The sequence below is a fragment of the Babylonia areolata genome, chromosome 1 (genome assembly GCF_041734735.1).
Source record: "Babylonia areolata isolate BAREFJ2019XMU chromosome 1, ASM4173473v1, whole genome shotgun sequence".
In the NCBI taxonomy this organism is placed as follows: Eukaryota; Metazoa; Mollusca; class Gastropoda; order Neogastropoda; family Buccinidae; genus Babylonia; species Babylonia areolata.
Genome location: NC_134876.1, coordinates 62,319,696 through 62,338,482, shown reverse-complemented (window position 1 = coordinate 62,338,482; position 18,787 = coordinate 62,319,696). Strand labels below are relative to the sequence as shown.

Below are 18,787 nucleotides of genomic sequence, written 5' to 3'. Positions count from 1 at the left end.
GAGATAACTCGTCATGGCAAGCATGTACGCTTCGCTGCCAAAATGACGAGATATCTCGTCATCGAAATATTCTGACTTTTCCCTGCTTTGTGTTCAGTTCGTTGACAAAAATGCTGGTAGCTTTAGCTTGGGGAATCTTTCTGGATTCTATTCATAGCTAGAAACCCCATCTACGTCATGAGGCAGTCCTTTATTTGAACGTTTTGGTTGGGTTACTGTGCCAGTGTTTGCCTGGCTTCTCTCCTCGCTCACTCAACAAAATGCCGTGCTCAAGACATGCGATCGTAGCGAACTAAATCAACCAAGATTGCTTTCTTTAGCTGATGCTCAGAAAGAATTGAAGCGTAAACTCGAAGAAGACAGTGATGAACATTTATAGGACGATTTGATAGAAAATATAGGGAGCAATCAAGCGAGTGGCCAAGGTACGACTATCAGTAAGTGATGCCAACCGGGCAAACCTTAGCAGACCACAGAAAGTGACTGAATTATTAGCAGGACACAGTGTGAGCGATTTTCTTGGCACTCAGCCAACATGGTCTGATGAGAACTGGATAAAGTGACCGTGTGAGAGGGGTGAAGAGGAGGTGGGGGGGGGGGGGGGTGGAGACTGAGTGGGTGTGGCCTCTCATCCACATTATCACTTGGAGAAGTCACAATGCATTGTGTATCTATCTCTCTTTTTTCTTTTTTTCTTTTATTGTGGTTATTCTGGTATGATTTTGTGTGTGCAGATATCCATTTGTCCAGAAAATATGATATTTTAGTGCAAATTACCTGACTGTAATGAACAAGTTGAAAATGTGACAAAAAACAAAACACTGATTTCAAAACAACAGCATGTCACTAAAAATATATAAAATGGGTAAACATCATGTGTTTTGTGTTCTTTATTCATTTACCTTTCAGAAAATATATACTTTTATGGGTCTTTCTCCAATAACAAAGAGCACAGAATTTTTTGAAAATTTATACCCGTTTTTTTTGTGAAAAAACCCTAGCAAACTGATTTCACTTAAATCTTATTTTCCTGGCAGCGAAAGGGTTAACATGATTGAAACCAAATCAACAAGTGTCAACATACATACGTGGTAAAGTCAGAGGTTCCTGTACTGTTTTCTCCATATATAATTTCTGAAGTACTCATGTCATCAATTTGTCAGGGTACTGAGAAAATCAGAGCTGAAATAAAGTCTTTGGGGGGACCAAAAAAAAGAACAGAAAAGAAATACTGATTAACTGATTTACATTCTTATTCCCATGCATAGTGCACATAACTGTACACAGACACACTGAGCCAAGAGCACACACACACATGGGTACATTTCTATTTCCCTCCCTCCCTCCCTTCCCTTCCATCTAATATCACTTCTCGTGAAAGGCGTAAAATCGAAGAACAGCACTCATATTTTTTTGGAAAATTTCACAGAGTGGAACAAAGGTGCTCAATAGCCCAATGGTCCCAATGACATGACTGCAAATGGACGCCTTTTAGACCCAATAATCCACTTCTCTTCTTTTCACTCTCTTCCACACACCCCACCAACATCCTTTCCACATCACAATTGAGGGGATCGCATCCTATATCATGTAAGAGGGAGCAGCCATGACTGGGCCCCTCGCTCCCCTCCCTCCCAACCCTACACCCCCACCAAAACCTCCCACCCACCCACACCCCTACCACCTTCTCTTATTGCAGATCTTGTTCATGGTTTTCCTCAGTCCTCCGCAGTGCAGAAATGGTCCTGGGTGATGAATGATTTCAACCTTACACCTGGAACCTTACATTGATCAGGATGCTACACTTCACACCAACTTCATTCACAAGACTTCTTTGACTGATTAATATGGATACTTATATAGTATACTTATATAAGTATCAATATCAATCAATCAATCAAAACTTCTTGCAGAAAAGACAGCAGACAATGTGTGAAAGAATTATTTGTACAAAAATACTTCTCAACAGGTTACAAAAAGCCAACAAGACTTGCAGAAAACATGTAAACAAGAAACAATCATATGGTATCTTACATCACATTATTTCAGTCTTTCAAAATTAAAGACTGGCATGAGAACATGGATAAACAGGAGTAAAAATGCATAAAGAGCAATACATGCGCATGGACGGCATATGAAACAACAGCAACACACTAACCATTACTGAATCATTTCATTCTGTTATCAATGACTTGGTTTGTCAGCTCTTGGCTGACTTGGCACACATGGTCAATCTTTAACATGTACATAACAAACAGTTCAAAACGCAAACAATACTTCTCAAGACAAAAATACCAACAACATTAAGCACACATAAACAACACTAAGTACTCATAAACAGCAATAAGCGCTCGTAAACAACCATAGGTGCTCATAAACAATAAGTGCTCATACACAATACAGTAAGTGCAATAACAATCTGCACCCAGAATAATTCTAAAATATTTGTCATGCTGCAATGCCTTTTTGGTGGTTAGATAACCGTGAACCATCAGTGAAGATGCACTGACAGCACCAAGTTTACCTTTTGAGTATTTAATATCATCTGTGTCACTGCCACTGATGATTCCCCCACACTCAACCTGACATTTTAATTCATGGTTCCCTGCAATTCATGTACACTCACACACACACATACACACACACACATACACGCACATATATGCAACACATACATGTACATCATACGATCATATCACACAAACATATATCACAAACATACATTACACATACATACTTCATGCACACACACATCACACACACATATCAATCACATACACTACAGTTCAGTTCAGTTACTCAAGGAGGCATCACTGCGCTTGGACAAATCAATATGCACTACGTCACATCTGCTAAGCAGCGTAACCCAACGTGCTTAGTCAGGCCTTATACACATGCGTTAAACACACACACAAATATCACTCTTACATCAAACACACATACATCCCACAAACATAACCCCCTTTCCACTGTAGTTATAACGCAATGCTGATGGCCCACGTGAAGAGTGACCAGGTTCAGACCTGCATGAGATTCTTCACAGTGGAGTTGGTGTCCCCACTGGAGCTGCGACGTGACAGACCTTTGTGTGCATAGGTTGCCTCCTGCTCCTTGATGTCTGTCGCTCTCTTGTAGTAGCGGGCTGCGGTCTCATAGTCTTTCTGCAACGTCATCCACAGTATGGTAACTATGACAGCATGTTCCAGACAACAAAATGAAAAGAAAAAGTACCCCCAAAAACGGAGGTGTCAGAAAAACTGGGACACTCCATGACTGAATTCAATTCATCACCAACAGTGTTCATGTCATCTTTTACAAATACAGTATTCTCTTGGAATTCCATTTATCTGACCTGTTTAAAATGGGTAAACGGAGATAATCGCATTTAAATCTAAATACCAAAATTATGTTTGTAGTCCAGTGCATCAATGCAAACAGGCCATCTGAACTCCATCCTACCCTGACAGAGTTAAAGGTTAAAGGTCCCATAGTTGTTTTTACAATCTTAGGGACAGTGAATTCATATCCACTGTGTCCAGGGTTCAGCACAGGAGGGCAAGGCCCAATCCTCCCCTTCCGCCATTATAACCTTCCCCAACCAAAGTCATGTACCCATTCACACCTGGGTGGAGTGAGGAAAACCAAAGAGCCTATCCCCACATAACACCATGCTGAAACAGGGCCTTGAACCCTAATCACTGGATCACAAGTCCAACACCTAACCCACTTTACCACCACGCCTCAAAAGGCCCAGAGTGTCAGCGAATCGATTGCGATCGCGCCTTAATTTTAGCACGATTCCCCAATCGAGCTACATAATTATGTGACCTGGTTGGAGACATAATTTGACAACAAACAAGAACGCCAGAGAATTGACAGACAGGCAGAAAATACGAAAAAACTTAGCCGTATGAAGAGCACAGGAACAGGAGTCATGATGGCTGCCGGAAAAAGAGGGCGCTAGCCAGCGGGACAAAGGGGAGGTTACCTACTTCCGGGAGGTTATCGGCCGTAGTTTCGTTTTCTCCGCATAGGCGGATAGTAGTTTGCACAGGACAGGAATGTCAGACCCCTGCCGGAGTCTGCACTAGTTGGGTCACGGTTAAGTATGTGTAATTAAACAGTGGTTATTACACAGAAATTTGAACAATAAAATCATGCTTGCAGTCCAGTGCATCAATGCATACAGACCATCTGATCTCCACCCCATCCTCACAGAGTGATCCTATCCATGAAGACCACTGACCTGTTCATACTTGAGTACTGCCAGATTGCGTAGGGTCTCAGCCACTCTGGGGTGGTGCGGTCCAAAACTGTCCTCATAGATTCTCAGGGCTCTTTCGTACAGCGGTTCCGCATCAGAGTGTTTGTTCTGAATGAGAAATTCAAAAATATTTTCAATTAGACTGTAGTAAAAACAGCAACAACAACAAAAAAGGAAAAATGCAATAAAATAATACAAAATAGTGACAACATTTCTCCTCACCTATGGACTTTCCAATGCCTGCTCACAGACATGAGAATCAAATACAAAGTTGTGTGTCTCTGCTTTTCTGCTTTCCACTCCAGTCTGTCTGTCTGACTTCATCAATGCATACACTCCCTTAAGAACTCGCCTCTCTCTGTTGACTTCCAAAAATTCCCTGTGTCAATACAAAAACCTACGGTGAACGCTCTTTCCTCTTTGCTGGTCCTCGTATCTGGAACAACCTTCCACATAAATCTGTTCATCTGACTCTATCTCTGCCTTTCGCTCTTCACTAAAAACTCATCTTTTCAGAACCTGTCTGTGAGCACTCTTGGTCTCCTACTTCTCAATCACCACCCCGTGCCTGCCAATTCACTTCGTATGTATGAGGAATGAGACATGGTGCAGGGAGAAGAGGGGGAGAGTGGGGAGAGAGAGACAGACAGAGACAGACAGAGATTCAAGATTTGAGGTGATTTATTCATATATAGGCCAGGGCCCCTTATGAAGGGATATGTGAGCATAATACAATGCAAACACCATAATGCAACATTTTTGGAAAACTTGATAAAACATCAGTTCCAAATGAAAACTAGCCTAGCAATGAAACATAATGCATACAAAACAGTATTCTCATGACATAATGGTTTCTCGGACTTTGAAAGCTTTATATAAATACAAAGCAAGGTTTCTAACAATTAAGAAAGAGAGAGAGAGAGAGAGGTCATGAGTGGTTTATGTAATTTGTAGCTTAACTTTCTCTCTTTTCCCCTGTGGAAAGAAATAGGGGAGAGAGAGAGAGAGTGGTCATGACTGGTTTATGTAAATTGTAGCTGAACTTCTTTCATGTAAAACACCCTGAGCTCTTAGAGAGAAAGGGTGCTAATCAAAAGTACATTATTAATATCACTCTAATACATGACTATGACTCTCCAATTAGGAGGCAAGACACATTGGCTCTTAGTGCTGCAGCATTGGGGGCTAGCTGGCCTTCGGGAACCATCCCAACACCAATTCTCCTCAAACCCTCTTGGCCTAGAGAATGGGGATGTAACTTGGGCAAGACACTCTCCACTATGATCAAATTCTTGGCCAGACAGTTGGGACAGCAGTTGCTTCCTCTGCTGTTCTGATGGTCACAGATGGACATGACTGACTATCATACATACAATACTCTTCTTCTTCTTCGTTCGTGGGCTGCAACCCCCACGTTCACTTGTATGAACACAAGTGGGCTTTTACGTGTATGACCGTTTTTACCCTGCCATGTAGGCAGCCATACTCCATTTTCAGGGATGTGCATGCTGGGTATGTTCTTGTTTTCATGACCCACCAAACTCTGACATAGATTACAGGATCTTTAATGTGCTTATTTGATCTTCTGTTTGCGTATACACAAGAAGAGGGTTCAGGCACAAGCATGTCTGCACATATAATGACCTGGGAAATTGGAAAAATCTCCACCCTGTACCCACCAAGCTCCCTTACCGAGATTCGAACCCAGGACCCTCTGACTGAAAGTCCAATGCTCTAACCACTCAGCTATTGCACCCATCATACATACAAAATAATACAATACAGGTGTGACAGTACCTGCTGTGAGTAGAGCACGGCCACGCTGACGAGAGCAGTGGCCACAGACGGGTGGTTCGGACCAAAGGCCTTCTCCCGGATTTCCACTGCCTGCAGGTACAGGGGCTCTGCTTTGTCCAGCTTGCCCTGCAACACAGCACCATCATCACTGTTCCTTCTTCTGTTTTTTTCCGTTTGTTGGTTTGGTGGGTAAGATTGAGAAACAGAGAGACAGAGACAGGCAGACACACAGACGCAGATAGAGTGGGTGCTGAGTGAAAGGGAGAAAAAGAGAGGGAGAGAGAAAGAGAGAGAGAGAGAGAGAGAGAGAGAGAGAGTGTGTGTGTGTGTGTGTGTGTGCATGGTCTTCAATTTAATGTTGTTTTTTTCCATTTTAAGTGATATTGGATGGGGAAAATTGTGTGTGTGTGTGTGTGTGTGTGTGTCTGTGTTTGTGTGTCTGTGTCTGTGTATGTATATGTGTATGTGTATGTGTGGGTGTGTATCTACATCTACATGTGTTAAAGAACACACACATGTTTGTTCACGTACATGTGTTTATGCACAAGTAAATGCGTGAGTGAGTTCATGAACATGTGGATACATACACCTGCCCAGTGAAAGTGTCCACAGAACAGATGCTCTGTGGAAAGAATGAGATGTACAATCGTTTTCTGGCCACTGCTTTCTCCGTGATATTTGACAGAGGTGACACAACACTACAAGCAAGCAGTTTATCCCCCCACACCCTAGTGGAATGATGGCCTAGAGGTAACACGTCCGCCTAGGAAGCGAGAGAATCTGAGCACGCTGGTTCGAATCACGGCTTAGCCGCTGATATTTTCTCCCCCTCCACTAAACCTTGAGTTTGGATGAGACAATAAACTGAGGTCCCGTATGCAGCATGCATTTAGCGCACGTAAAAGAACCCCTGGCAACAAAAGGGTTGTTCCTGGAAAAATTCTGTAGAAAAATTCACTTCGATAGGAAAAACAAATAAAACTGCACGCAGGAAAAAAAAAAAGGGTGCCGCTGTAGTGTAGCAATGCACTCTCCCTGGAGAGAGCAACCCGAATTTCACACAGAGAAATCTGTTGGGATAAAAATAAATATAAATAACAAAAAACAAAAAGGTAAAGAAAAAAAATCACCTGTTTCTTGTAGAGCATGGCCAGGTGTTTGATGACAGCGGCCACCCCAGGACTGTCGGCGCTCGAATGCTGCACACACCATGGCCAGTCACGTGTCAGACAAACACGCTACACATCATCCAAACATACATCCCTATTTTTTTTATTTTTTTTGCTGTCCTGTGTAAAACTTGTTTGAATATATAGTCATGTCACAGAAAGAAACAAATTTTATGTTACTTTGATCTGTTCATTGATTTACTTATTTGCTGTATATATCTGCCAATACAACTGATACAGTTTTGTACATTTTTAGTGTAATGTTGTATTGACTCTTAGTATGGGGCATATATACTTTTCTTTGGTTGATAATATAAAAATCCTTCTCCATGATTCACTCTTTCTTTGGCAGTAATGTTTGCAACTTTCTGCTCTGTTCCTTTGTTTTTGTTGTTGTTTTTCGTATATGTATATATACATATAAGTATTCATCAATGTACCTGAGTATGTATCCATGTGCCAGTTTTTACACCTTAAACGATAGCTATGTCAAAAGAAAATAAAGATATTATAACAACAAGGAATTAAAGACACACACAAGCGTGCATAAACCCCACCTTGCTGCGTATTTTCAGAGCTCTCTCATAGAGTGGTTCAGCTTTGTCGTACTGCTTGCGGTCATTGTAGAGGGCAGCTAGGTTGTTGAGGGACTGAGCGATATCAGGGTGGTCAGGTCCCAGCACTGACTCTCGCATCTCTAGGGACCGCTTAAAGAATGATTCTGCTGTCCTGTGAGAGAACATGCATTCATAGTATGTGCACTAATATGTGGGGAAAAAAAACCCAACCTCTCTCTCTATTGTCACTCAGTCTTTTATCTCTCTATGTGTCTGTATAAGTGCATGCACATATAGCCTACAGTGTGGTAAGACAAAAGCAAGTAAGTGTTGTTTTTCAGTGTGATTGTGTGCTTTTAAAGTGTGTGCACTGGTATGTAAAAAAAAGAAAAACCTCTCTATGTTTTCACTCAATCACCTATCTCTGTTTTTTTGTTTCTGTATAAGTGCATATACATATAGACTACAGAGTGGTAAGACTTAACTCACTCAGTATGGCCAGTCCTCTCTTCTCCTCTACACAGACCCCTCGGATGTCCAGTGGGTGTCTGAATGACCCAACCTTTAGCTTCCGTCGTCAGAATTGTGGTATTATTTGTCAACATTCACCTCTTCAGTACAAGAGCCTTCCGCTTGCAATATTTTGATGATGGTAATTGGGGTGAAACGCTGTTAACGTCGTCTCTTTCGCCGTTCGTATGGAAAGAGTTAAACATGTAAGCCTTGTTATTCAGTGTGACTGTGTGCTTTTACTGTGATTGTGATGTACAACAACAACAAAAAAACCACCTCTCTTTATTGTCACTCAATCATCTATCTATCTTTCTATGTCTCTGTACAAGTGCATACACATATAGACAACAGAATGGTAAGACTATAGACTACAGAATGGTAAGACTAAAACATGTAAACATTGCTATTCAGTGTGAATGTGTGCTTTTATTGTGATTGTGATCAAGTATACTGTCAAATACTGAGTTCGTTTCAAGAGGTGGCACCAAGAGGCAATCAGAATTCAGTTTTCAGACACAGATAGGGCGCATACAGCCAATAAGATGTATGGGTCAGATATGAGTAAAAACGTTGGGCTTTACAGGCTGGACATGCCCTCCCCACCTCCCACACCCACATCTTCCTTTTGTGTGTGTGTGTGTGTGTGTGTGTTTTCTACACTCTATTGATATATCCATCTAGTGTGTGTGTGCTTGTGAGTGGGTGTTTACTGTGTATACTTTTAAAGAGTTATTGTTCTATTTGCAATTTGTAGTATTGTTTCAGTGAATATATGTATTTTGTTGTTTTTTTTCCTTGTCTTGTGTGTCTTCATGTTCTGATGTATGCACAATTGTGTAAGCATTGTTTCATGTGAGGTGACTGGAGCCTTTTGTAAGGGGAGTTTGTGCCATATAAGAACTGAATTATAATTATGACTATGTTTATGAACTTGATGATTATAATTATAATCAACATCATCATCGTAATAATATTATCAATTATCATCAATATCAGTATTATCATCATTATCATTTTTATCATTATCAACATCATCATTATTATCATCATTATAATCATTATTATCATTATCAATAAATGACAATTATGCTGTTAAACTTACTCCACGCTGTTCTGCAGGTAGTAAAGCACTCCAAGTTCATTCAGGGTCCGTGCCAAGTCTGCCGAGTCCGGCCCCATGGCAAGCTCTTCCAGCTGCAAGGCTCGCCTCTGGAGAGGGTCTATCTTGTGGTGGCCCTGATTCCACACACACCATCCATATATCATCACACAAGATTTATTTGGTTTCTCTTCACTTCATCATCTACGTCAGTCTTTCTGAAACCAAGTCTGGTGCAACTTCCATCTGATTTAAATTGTTAACAACACTGTAATCAGTTACTGTGATAGATATCATCACATAAACATTATCACTTTTCGCAATAAATTCCTACTGACTCAGACAAATTGATGTTTCGACTGATTAATCTTATTCAGACTTTCTGTAAACCACATACTCATCTTTTTGGTAAGTCCACATACTCATCTTTTTGGTAAGTGATTCCACAATAATGAGAAATACCAAATCTTGTACTTAGAAGTAATTGGGAAAAAAATACTGAAATCTGGTAATCAAACTTGAAATAGATGTAAAAACAACACCTTGTTTCTTGATAATGACGTTTTAATCATTGTGTAATGAACAGATTTAATGCCACAATAAAGTTTTTAGACCTATCAATTTTCCTCCCAAGTTCTCAGTCAGTTATCATCACAATTCCCCACTGCTGGCCCATCAATTGATCTCAAACATGATGATAGCAAAAAGGGATTGTCATAAGATTCTGCACAGTGATGAAATGCTTTCCTTGACTTATCCAATCTTTGGCGTTGACAACACACTGCCACCAGCAACTCATTTCAGTTCTGTTTAACTGAAAGTGTTTTGTCTCTGGCACAATCACAGGAGCTAATCATGAAGTAACAAAGCAAATCACACTAAAAAAATTTAATTAAAAAAAGAACAACGCTATGACATCTTTATTCATGCAGTATATGTGCACACTGCAGAAAGTGCACCCTCTGACTATACAGTTAATCAGTGTCCCAGTCTGACTGGTCACTATTAGTCTCAGCAAGTAAGAAAGCCAGAGTCAAAGAAATTGTACAGAATTATATTACATTTTATCACAACCGAAATCTCAGTGTGAAATTCGGGCTGCTCTTCCCAATGAGAGCATGTCACCTCAGTGCTGCACGACCTTTTTCTTTCTCTGCTGATGTTTGTTTCGTTATGAAAGCCAATTTTTCTACAGAATCTTGCCATGGACAACTTCCTTGTTGCTGTGGGTTGTTTTACATGCAATAAGTGCATGCTACACATGGGACACCTGAATGACCAATACCCAGGCCATCATTCAAGGTCCAGTGAAGTAAAAATCCTGGAAAATATATGGGGATTCAAACCCATGGGCACTGGCTTCCTAGCCAAGTAGATTACCGCTAGCCTGTATTCTACTGCTTTTTTTTAATTTTTTACAGCAGATGTAGCGTATATGAATATGTCCGCATGCTCTGACACCTCACTGAAACTGAAACTAAACTAAACCACTAAACCACCACTCTATGGTCTGTCTGTGATGGTTCTATCATTGGCTGAGGTAAACAATCAGCCAACACCTCCAAGAATGGACTCATGACATACATACTGCATGTACCTAATATTTACTAGGAACTCATCTTCCTTGAAAGCCAGGTCATCCAGAGTTAATTTTACACACATTTACTGCACAAAAGCAGGCACCATGAATACTTGTCAGCATGATGTATACTGGTAGGCAGCAGTGGAGATCTTTGGTGGCAGTCTTATGTACTACAGGGCATGATGAGGATGAAGATTAACATAAATGAAGACAATGTATACTGAACAACCTTCCATCATATCATGAAAATGAAAACTTTCCACTAACAGATGTGTCAACATTAGTTTTAGTATCAGCAAAGGCACAACACACCAACATTTTGTTGTTCTTATAAAGAACAGAAATTTGACAGACAAAAAATGTTAAAAAGGAGTTGAAATAGGAGAACAAAAACGAAATAGAAATATTTTCAAGGAACAAGACCGTACGCAGAAGCAACTATCTGCCCTCTCTGAGCTTGTCCACAATATAAACTTTAAGATCATTACAAATCAGGCGTCAGAGAAGACTGTCAAGTCAGTTCAGCTTTTTTTCTTCTTTTTCTTTTTTTTTTTTTTTTTTTCAGCAACAGCAGGATGGAGTGTGCACGCCTTCCTATTCCTGTTTCACTGTTTTGAAAAAGCGTGTTGCAACAAAATTTAAAATCTCTCACAAATGCTTCCTCTCTCTCTGTGGTCCCCCACACGTATGTGCAACACATAGACACACACACACACATGTATAATAGAAACAATCTTCCAGGTACACTATTGAACACACACACACACACACACACACACACACACACAAATCTTGTCCAAAGTCTGATAAACGTGAAATGTTCTTCATTTGAAAAGAAAAGAAAACAACAACAAAAATAATAAATAGATTAATAAAAATAAAAAGGAAGGGGAAAGAGGAAAATCAGAAAAAAGTGTCAGAGAAATGAAATTCAGAAACATTAAAGTTAATTCTAAAGTACTTCAAGGATTCTCATGATGCTTTACTGAATCTGTTTTAAACTTCTCTTTTGAACGCTGGTAATGGGATTTTGCTGTATGATAAATGAGGTCATGAATGTGTGCAACAATGTTTTGAGCGTGAGACAGAGCAGTTTCAGTGAACTGTACAATGTTTGAGTACGACAGAAAGCCATCTGTATTTCAAGCGGCAGCAGCCATATTCAGGCAAATAATCATTAACTTCCACCTTCATGTAAACTCTTCAGTGTCCTGAAATTGAACAGAATAAAATACAGCTTTATTCCAAATCAATTCAACTGTTGGAACAATAATAATCAATCACTCCATATAAATTATGCCAGAGTATATGTGTGCTTCACATGACATCTTCACTTTAAGATACTGTGTTAAACAGAACACTGTTATTATATTATTGCTTGTGTATAGATGAGATTATTCTACATGCAGTTTACCTTAGTCAATATTTAAGCATTTCATCTGTTTAATATATAAATATTGGATGATTATGATTCTCGTGGATTGTTTATGTGTTTTACACCACAAATTACTTTCTCAAAGGAGATGATAAAGTGTTCTGTATTCTGTAAATTGCACACCGACATCCTTTCACCGTACTATTTCCTTATAATACTTACCTTCCACAAACACTTTTTTAAAGACAAGTTGTATAAACAGATGGCAGAAAAGGGGGGGAAAGCTTCAAGACAACCTTTCAACGGGGGAAAAGAGAAAGACTGAAGCCGCACATCAGACTGTTCACAAACCTGTACCCGTCTAAACAACACAGAACCACTGTCTTCACTGAAGTCAGACGCTAGATCCGACCACACATCTTCCTGTGGAGCCAATACGCAGTCACATACAATCATTAAAAGTCGATGTAAAAAAAAAAAAAAAGAATAAATAAATAAACAAAAACTATCCAATGTGAAAAATGCTACACAGGGTGCTGTTGTTTGTACTGTTCTATTCATTTATTTGTGTGTGAAAGCTGAAGAGGGGTCTACCGAAGTTACTATGCACCATTGTGTTGTTTTCAATACAGTTACGGAATTTGTGTTTTGTTTCTGAACTCTGTGTATGTACGTTTTTGCTTGTTTGTTTTTGCTTGTTTTGTTTTTTGTTGTTGTTGTTTTGGGGGGGGGTTGTTTTGTTGTTTTTTTAGGGAAGTTGGGAGATACATGGAAGTGAGAAACTGAGATGACCATGTGATCAGGGACAACCAGAATCATCCTGTTCGTGAATGTCTGCTGATCTAAAACATTTTTGAAACCTCCACACAATTTTGTAGGGAACACAAAAACATTCCTGAAACTTTCACACAGTTCTAAATATAACCCTAAAAAAAATTGTTTTTAAATCATCATCAGTAACTGTTCTCGGCTTCAGTGATATTCAGAAGAGAAGGTGGGAAAAATAAAATGACAAAACTTACAGACGGTCCTCCTCTTGGTGTGCGTATTTTCTTCTTGATGGACAGTGCTCTCTTCTTCAGCGGATCTGCTGCATCATGTCTGTAACACCATGGACATGAACACAGAGAGAGCGATAGGACTGTGTGGGACATGGGCAGGTCATGGTTTAGAAACTGTTCAGGGGTTGGGGGAAAGGGGAGGGGATTACTCAAAAGAAAAGCCCTTGCAGTATCTCACATTCTTGTCAAAATAAACTAAGAGTCAGTCTTGCAGGTTATGATAATGCTGCATATCTACATTCTGATTACATGAAGGCAGATTGGTGATTTTAACTCATGTGTGCAATAAAGTACAATAATACCAACCACCCTGATGAAGTGGTTAGCATCGCTGACTGATGACTGGGAGGACGCAGGTTTGAATCTTAGCGGAGGTGGGTTTTTTGGCCTGTGGCTGGCTCCTTCCCAGAGTTGAGTGTGCTGTGGGCTTAAATGGGAAGACTGAGACCACACAGTGGAATATCATACACTTCACGGATGCGTCTTTGGGTGTGTTGCTCTAATTTCCTGACCAATACTGCAAGTGTCTGTATGTCTCAGGCCTGGTTGACACTGGGATATCCTTATGAAAGAAAGTGGAGAGCACAGACTTGTCCCGTAGTCCGGAACCTAAATGGACCTCCATAGCAGCATTGTCATATCATCATCATCATCGTCATCCTCCTCCTCCCTCTTCGTCATCAATAACAAAAATTTTAAATAAATAAAAGAACAATAATACATAATAAAGTATAATGATAAAGTCCAACGAGCACCACTCACTTGTCCTGCTTCTGATAGAGCACAGCCAGAGCGAAAAGAACAGATGCCGATATTCACACTAACCCAGCACAGTACAATAAAATCCAATAAGCACCACTCACTTGTCCTGCTTCTGACAGAGCACAGCCAGGGTGGACAGAATAGATACCTGATATTCACACTAACCCAGCACAGTACAATAAAATCCAATAAGCACCACTCACTTGTCCTTCTTCTGACAGAGCACAGCCAGGGTGGACAGAATAGATACCTGATATTCACACTAACCCAGCACAGTACAATAAAGTCCACTCACTTGTCCTGCTTCTGACAGAGCACAGCCAGGGTGGACAGAATAGATACCTGATATTCACACTAACCCAGCACAGTACAATAAAGTCCACTCACTTGTCCTGCTTCTGATAGAGCACAGCCAACGCGTCGAGCTCCTTGGCCACTAGGTGGTGGTCTGACCCAAAGGCGTCCTCGAAGATGTCCAGGGCCTGGCGGTAGAGGAGCTCGGCCGTGCTGAACTTGCCCCACTGGGCGTGCAGCCCTGCCAGCTGGTGCAGCGACCGCGCCACGATGGGGTGATCGGGATCCACCGCTGTCTCCCGCAGCTCCAGCGCCCTCTGCAGGGCTGGTAACGCCTGTGGGGTTGTTGTCTCAGTGTTAAGTCAATTTTAAAAGGGTGATTGTAATTTTTTGCTTTTAGCACCCTCTGTAGTGCTGGTAACGCCTGTGGGGTTATCATTGCACAGCGTTACTTCAGTTTAAAATGGTTATTGTAATTTATACTTAAGCATCCTCTGAGGTGCCGGTAACACCTGTGGAGTCATCATCACACAGTGTTACCTAAGTTTTAAAATGGTGATTACAATTTTTACTTTAGCACCACCCTCAGCAGGGTCGATAATGCCTGTGGGGTTGTCACACAGTGTCACATAAAATGGTGACTGTAATTTTCACTGTTGTTGCACAGTATCAAATCACTTTACTGTAGTTGCAGTGTTGCATCAATTTTAAAATGGTGATTGTAATTTTTCTTTTTGCGCCCTCTGCAGGGCTGATAACAGCTGTGGGGTTGTCATCACACAGTGTTACATCAGTTTTAAAATGGTGATTGTAATTTTTACTTTAGCACCACCCTCGGCAGGGTCAGTAATGCCTGTGGGGTTGTCACACAGTGTTACATCAATTCTAAAGTGATGATTGTAATTTTACTGTCATCACACAGTGTTCCATCAGCCTGAAAATAGTGACTGTAATTTTTACTTTTAGCTCCCTCTGCAGGGCCGCTAACGCCTGTAGGGTCATCATCACACAGTGTTACATTTCAGTTTTAAAATGGTGATTGTAATTTTAACTTTAGTGCCCTCTACAGGGCCGGTAACACCCATGGGTTCACCAAACAATGTTACATCACCTAAAAAATGGTGAATGTAATTTTTACTGACTGCCTACATGGTGGGGTACATATAGTCAAACATGTAAATGCCCACTTGTATATATACAAGTGCATATTAGGTTTGCAGCCCACAAAAACAGAAGAAGAAGAATGGCTACTTTTGTAGCACTCTGTCCAGACAACTGCTCCAGATGCTTTACACAATAAAACACATAATGTAATGTTCTACATAACACAATACATCAACGTTACATGTACACACCAAAATGCACCAAGCAGACTACATACAATTTACATACCCCCATACACACAGTGTTACATAAATTTCAAAAATGAAAATATTAATTTTTGTTTTATTTATTCATTTTAATATTTACCAACCCAATTCATTCCAAATTGCTCTTGATACTCATGTAGATACAATAGCTGATATATAATGGTGATTATTATGGTTTTGGTACATCTAATGTAAAATTACAATGTCTTTGGTATCTAAATGAAAATTTAAAATTTCAAAATGATGACTTCTTGACGGGGATAAACGTGATTCTGTCACAACAGTTTTCCTTTGGTCTCATAACGCTCTAGTCTTTAAAGCAATGTCAAGGTTAGTGTCAACCCTGTGTGAAGAACCCATTTCATTCTTATTATCACACAGTGGCACAGCCACACTGGAAATATTTATTCATATCTATCACCAACTTTCTGAAAAAGAATCAGACAGCGAGAACAGCTAAAACATCCAAACCTGGCTCAGCAATCCAAGATCCTTCAGGAACCGACCAAGAATCTCATACATGTCAGCAACACTGGGCAGTGCAATCTGTCCATCTGAAAGGAAAGAAAAAACAATAATACGCATTAACATTATGTACCCCATCAGTGCAGCTGCACTGAAGTTTCTGGGGATCTGCCCCGCAACAGCTGAGTGCACAGTCCAAACCATACGACATACACAAAATGCACGCAATATCATCAAAAGCACATTAAATCCCCTTGAAAATAACTGTGAACACCACAGAGGCTTAGCCAACAAGCTAAAAGGGCTGAGTAAGAATACAACTTATTGAGAAAGCAAAACTGAACTTGCCCACTGCAGAACAGAAATATCTGTAATGGGTGTTGCAGATAAATCAGGGTGCAAAGTGTTAACAAATAAACATTGGGAGAAAATATCTCTACTGACAAAGTATTACACTCGTGGCACAAGTCTATCAGACAAAAAATGCACTGAACGTGGAGGGAGCGGACTTAGTCACTGTGATAAAACTTAAAGGAAACTGTATACAGATTTTATTTCAATCAGTAACCATTTATGCATCTTTCCTTTTTATCATATTTTAGTGTATCTATATGTTTATTTTATCTATTTATTTTATCTCCTTTCAGTTTAATGTTCTATACATACCTAAGGAAGGATCTCAAGAACTGACCAGCATGTCAGTTCTACGTGCGGCTCAGACATCTGCTCTCTTTTTGCTGTTGTTTAAAGCAGATGCATTTTCGAAGTAGTAATCATGTGTTGGAAATAGAAATAGGGTGACACAATGGCATACCACAAGAGTTACAGTTATCTAATGTTTGTAACATGTCTGTGACTGGGGATGAGTTCCATTTTATGATGGGATATCCCAATTATGATCTACTGCCAAAAAGGTACGTGCCTAAAATATATTTGTCTCTGAAATCAGTTTTTAATTTTTGTAATATGCTCAAAGGAGGCAAAGAAGTCATTTTGGCTGTAAGAAAGTTTATCAAATTTGCAAATGTTGTCCAGTTACTCTTTTGGGATTAAATGATGTTTGTGTTTTATCAACTTCTATGTGATGCTGTTGTGCATTTTGGAAATGTTTATTCTCGGCATGAAGTCATTATTTTGTAGTAGTCCTCCTTATTCCAATAGGAGTGAAAGGATAATATTAAAACTTGAAACTTGAAACTTAGTGTAGTAGTCCTCCATATTCCAACAGGAGTGACAGGATAATATTAAAACTTGAAACGTGGTGTAGCATAAGCGGATCTGTCTGCAGGCTTTGATGCCTCCATGAAACAGACATTGTGCAGACACTGCACCAACCTTCTTCCATCCTCTTTGTGGCACTGAAGTAGGCGTCTGCCATGCTGGGTTTGTCGGCTCCGATGTACTGCCAGTAGGAGATCAGCTCCGAACATCTTCCCCTGCAACAGTTATCAGGAAGCCACCCACTGGCCAGTTCACTAATTAAAAGTGCGTATCATTTTTCTTCCACGGGAACGTTCATCTGGAATTCTAGCAGAAAGTTAAATCTTTAAAAGTTAAACAGCACTTTCAATGTGTGGCAAACCTGCAAGTTGCTTGCTTAAACCCATTCAGGACGCTGCAGTCTCAGGTCAGCAGCACTCCTGGCCTGAGGCTGCCTTGAAAAATTGGGATAAAAACACGTTGTGGGACAAAAAGCACCACAGAGATTTTATTTCTAGACAATGCCTAAAACTTGACATGATGCAAGGACATCGATTCAGTTTTATTCACTTTCTGCTTAAAAATTTGTAATGACTTGAGCTAAAAAATCCTCTGACTCCCTGTCACTGTCAATGTCCATGAAGACTTCCCCAACTATATGGCAACATTTTTTCAACATTAAAATTCAAAGAGTGCCAAACACAAATCAAACAAGAGATAGAAAAGAGATAGAATGGTGGAAAGAAGTAACTTGTGAAACTTGGTATGGATCAAAATAACCGAGATATGAATGACTCGCAGGCTCAAGATTCAGTGTTATGAGAACACTCAATGTCAACACTGAGTAATGCTCAGCTGTTATCTCAAAATTCATTACCAATAAATTTGAATAATATCTATCTCTGCACAAAAAGGGGGTAAAAAGAAGAAAAAAGAATATGAAACAAGAAACACCGACACTGGGTAATACATGAGAAAACTCACTTGGCATACATGTGCTGAAAGATGCAGAGGTTGAGAATACAGAACTGCAGAGCATCTTTCCTTCCCTGCTGCTTGATGAGCCAGGGTAGCTCCTCAGACACACGGGCAGTCACCTGACCAGCTCTGAAACATGCCACAAGGTTCAGTTTCACTTTCAAGGAGATGCAAAACATGCGGACTGATCCCCATATCCTACACCACATCTGCTTTGTAGAAAATATAAAACAAAAGGTAAGCCAATGCCTGACCTTGTCATAAACCCGATGTGCAGGTCTGGGTCAGGCCTTGAGAGGTT

At 40.2% G+C, this 18,787-nt stretch overlaps 1 protein-coding gene across 2 annotated transcripts in view; it reads right to left on the bottom strand.

The window, feature by feature from the left end:
- Positions 1–1,690: 1,690 nt before the first annotated feature.
- The window catches only part of LOC143285150 (nephrocystin-3-like), a 37,160-nt gene continuing 20,063 nt past the window's right edge, over positions 1,691–18,787 (bottom strand). For both annotated transcript variants that reach the window (XM_076592381.1, XM_076592388.1), the window contains exons 17-27: positions 18,493–18,615; positions 17,644–17,744; positions 16,315–16,397; positions 14,567–14,808; positions 13,379–13,457; positions 9,403–9,536; positions 7,788–7,959; positions 7,192–7,260; positions 6,062–6,187; positions 4,247–4,372; positions 1,691–3,161 (exon numbers count right to left, since the gene is read on the bottom strand). In XM_076592381.1, coding sequence (XP_076448496.1) covers positions 3,018–3,161; positions 4,247–4,372; positions 6,062–6,187; positions 7,192–7,260; positions 7,788–7,959; positions 9,403–9,536; positions 13,379–13,457; positions 14,567–14,808; positions 16,315–16,397; positions 17,644–17,744; positions 18,493–18,615 — 1,399 coding nt within the window. In that variant the 3' untranslated portion in view covers positions 1,691–3,017. The remainder of the gene's footprint in view (positions 3,162–4,246; positions 4,373–6,061; positions 6,188–7,191; positions 7,261–7,787; positions 7,960–9,402; positions 9,537–13,378; positions 13,458–14,566; positions 14,809–16,314; positions 16,398–17,643; positions 17,745–18,492; positions 18,616–18,787) is intronic.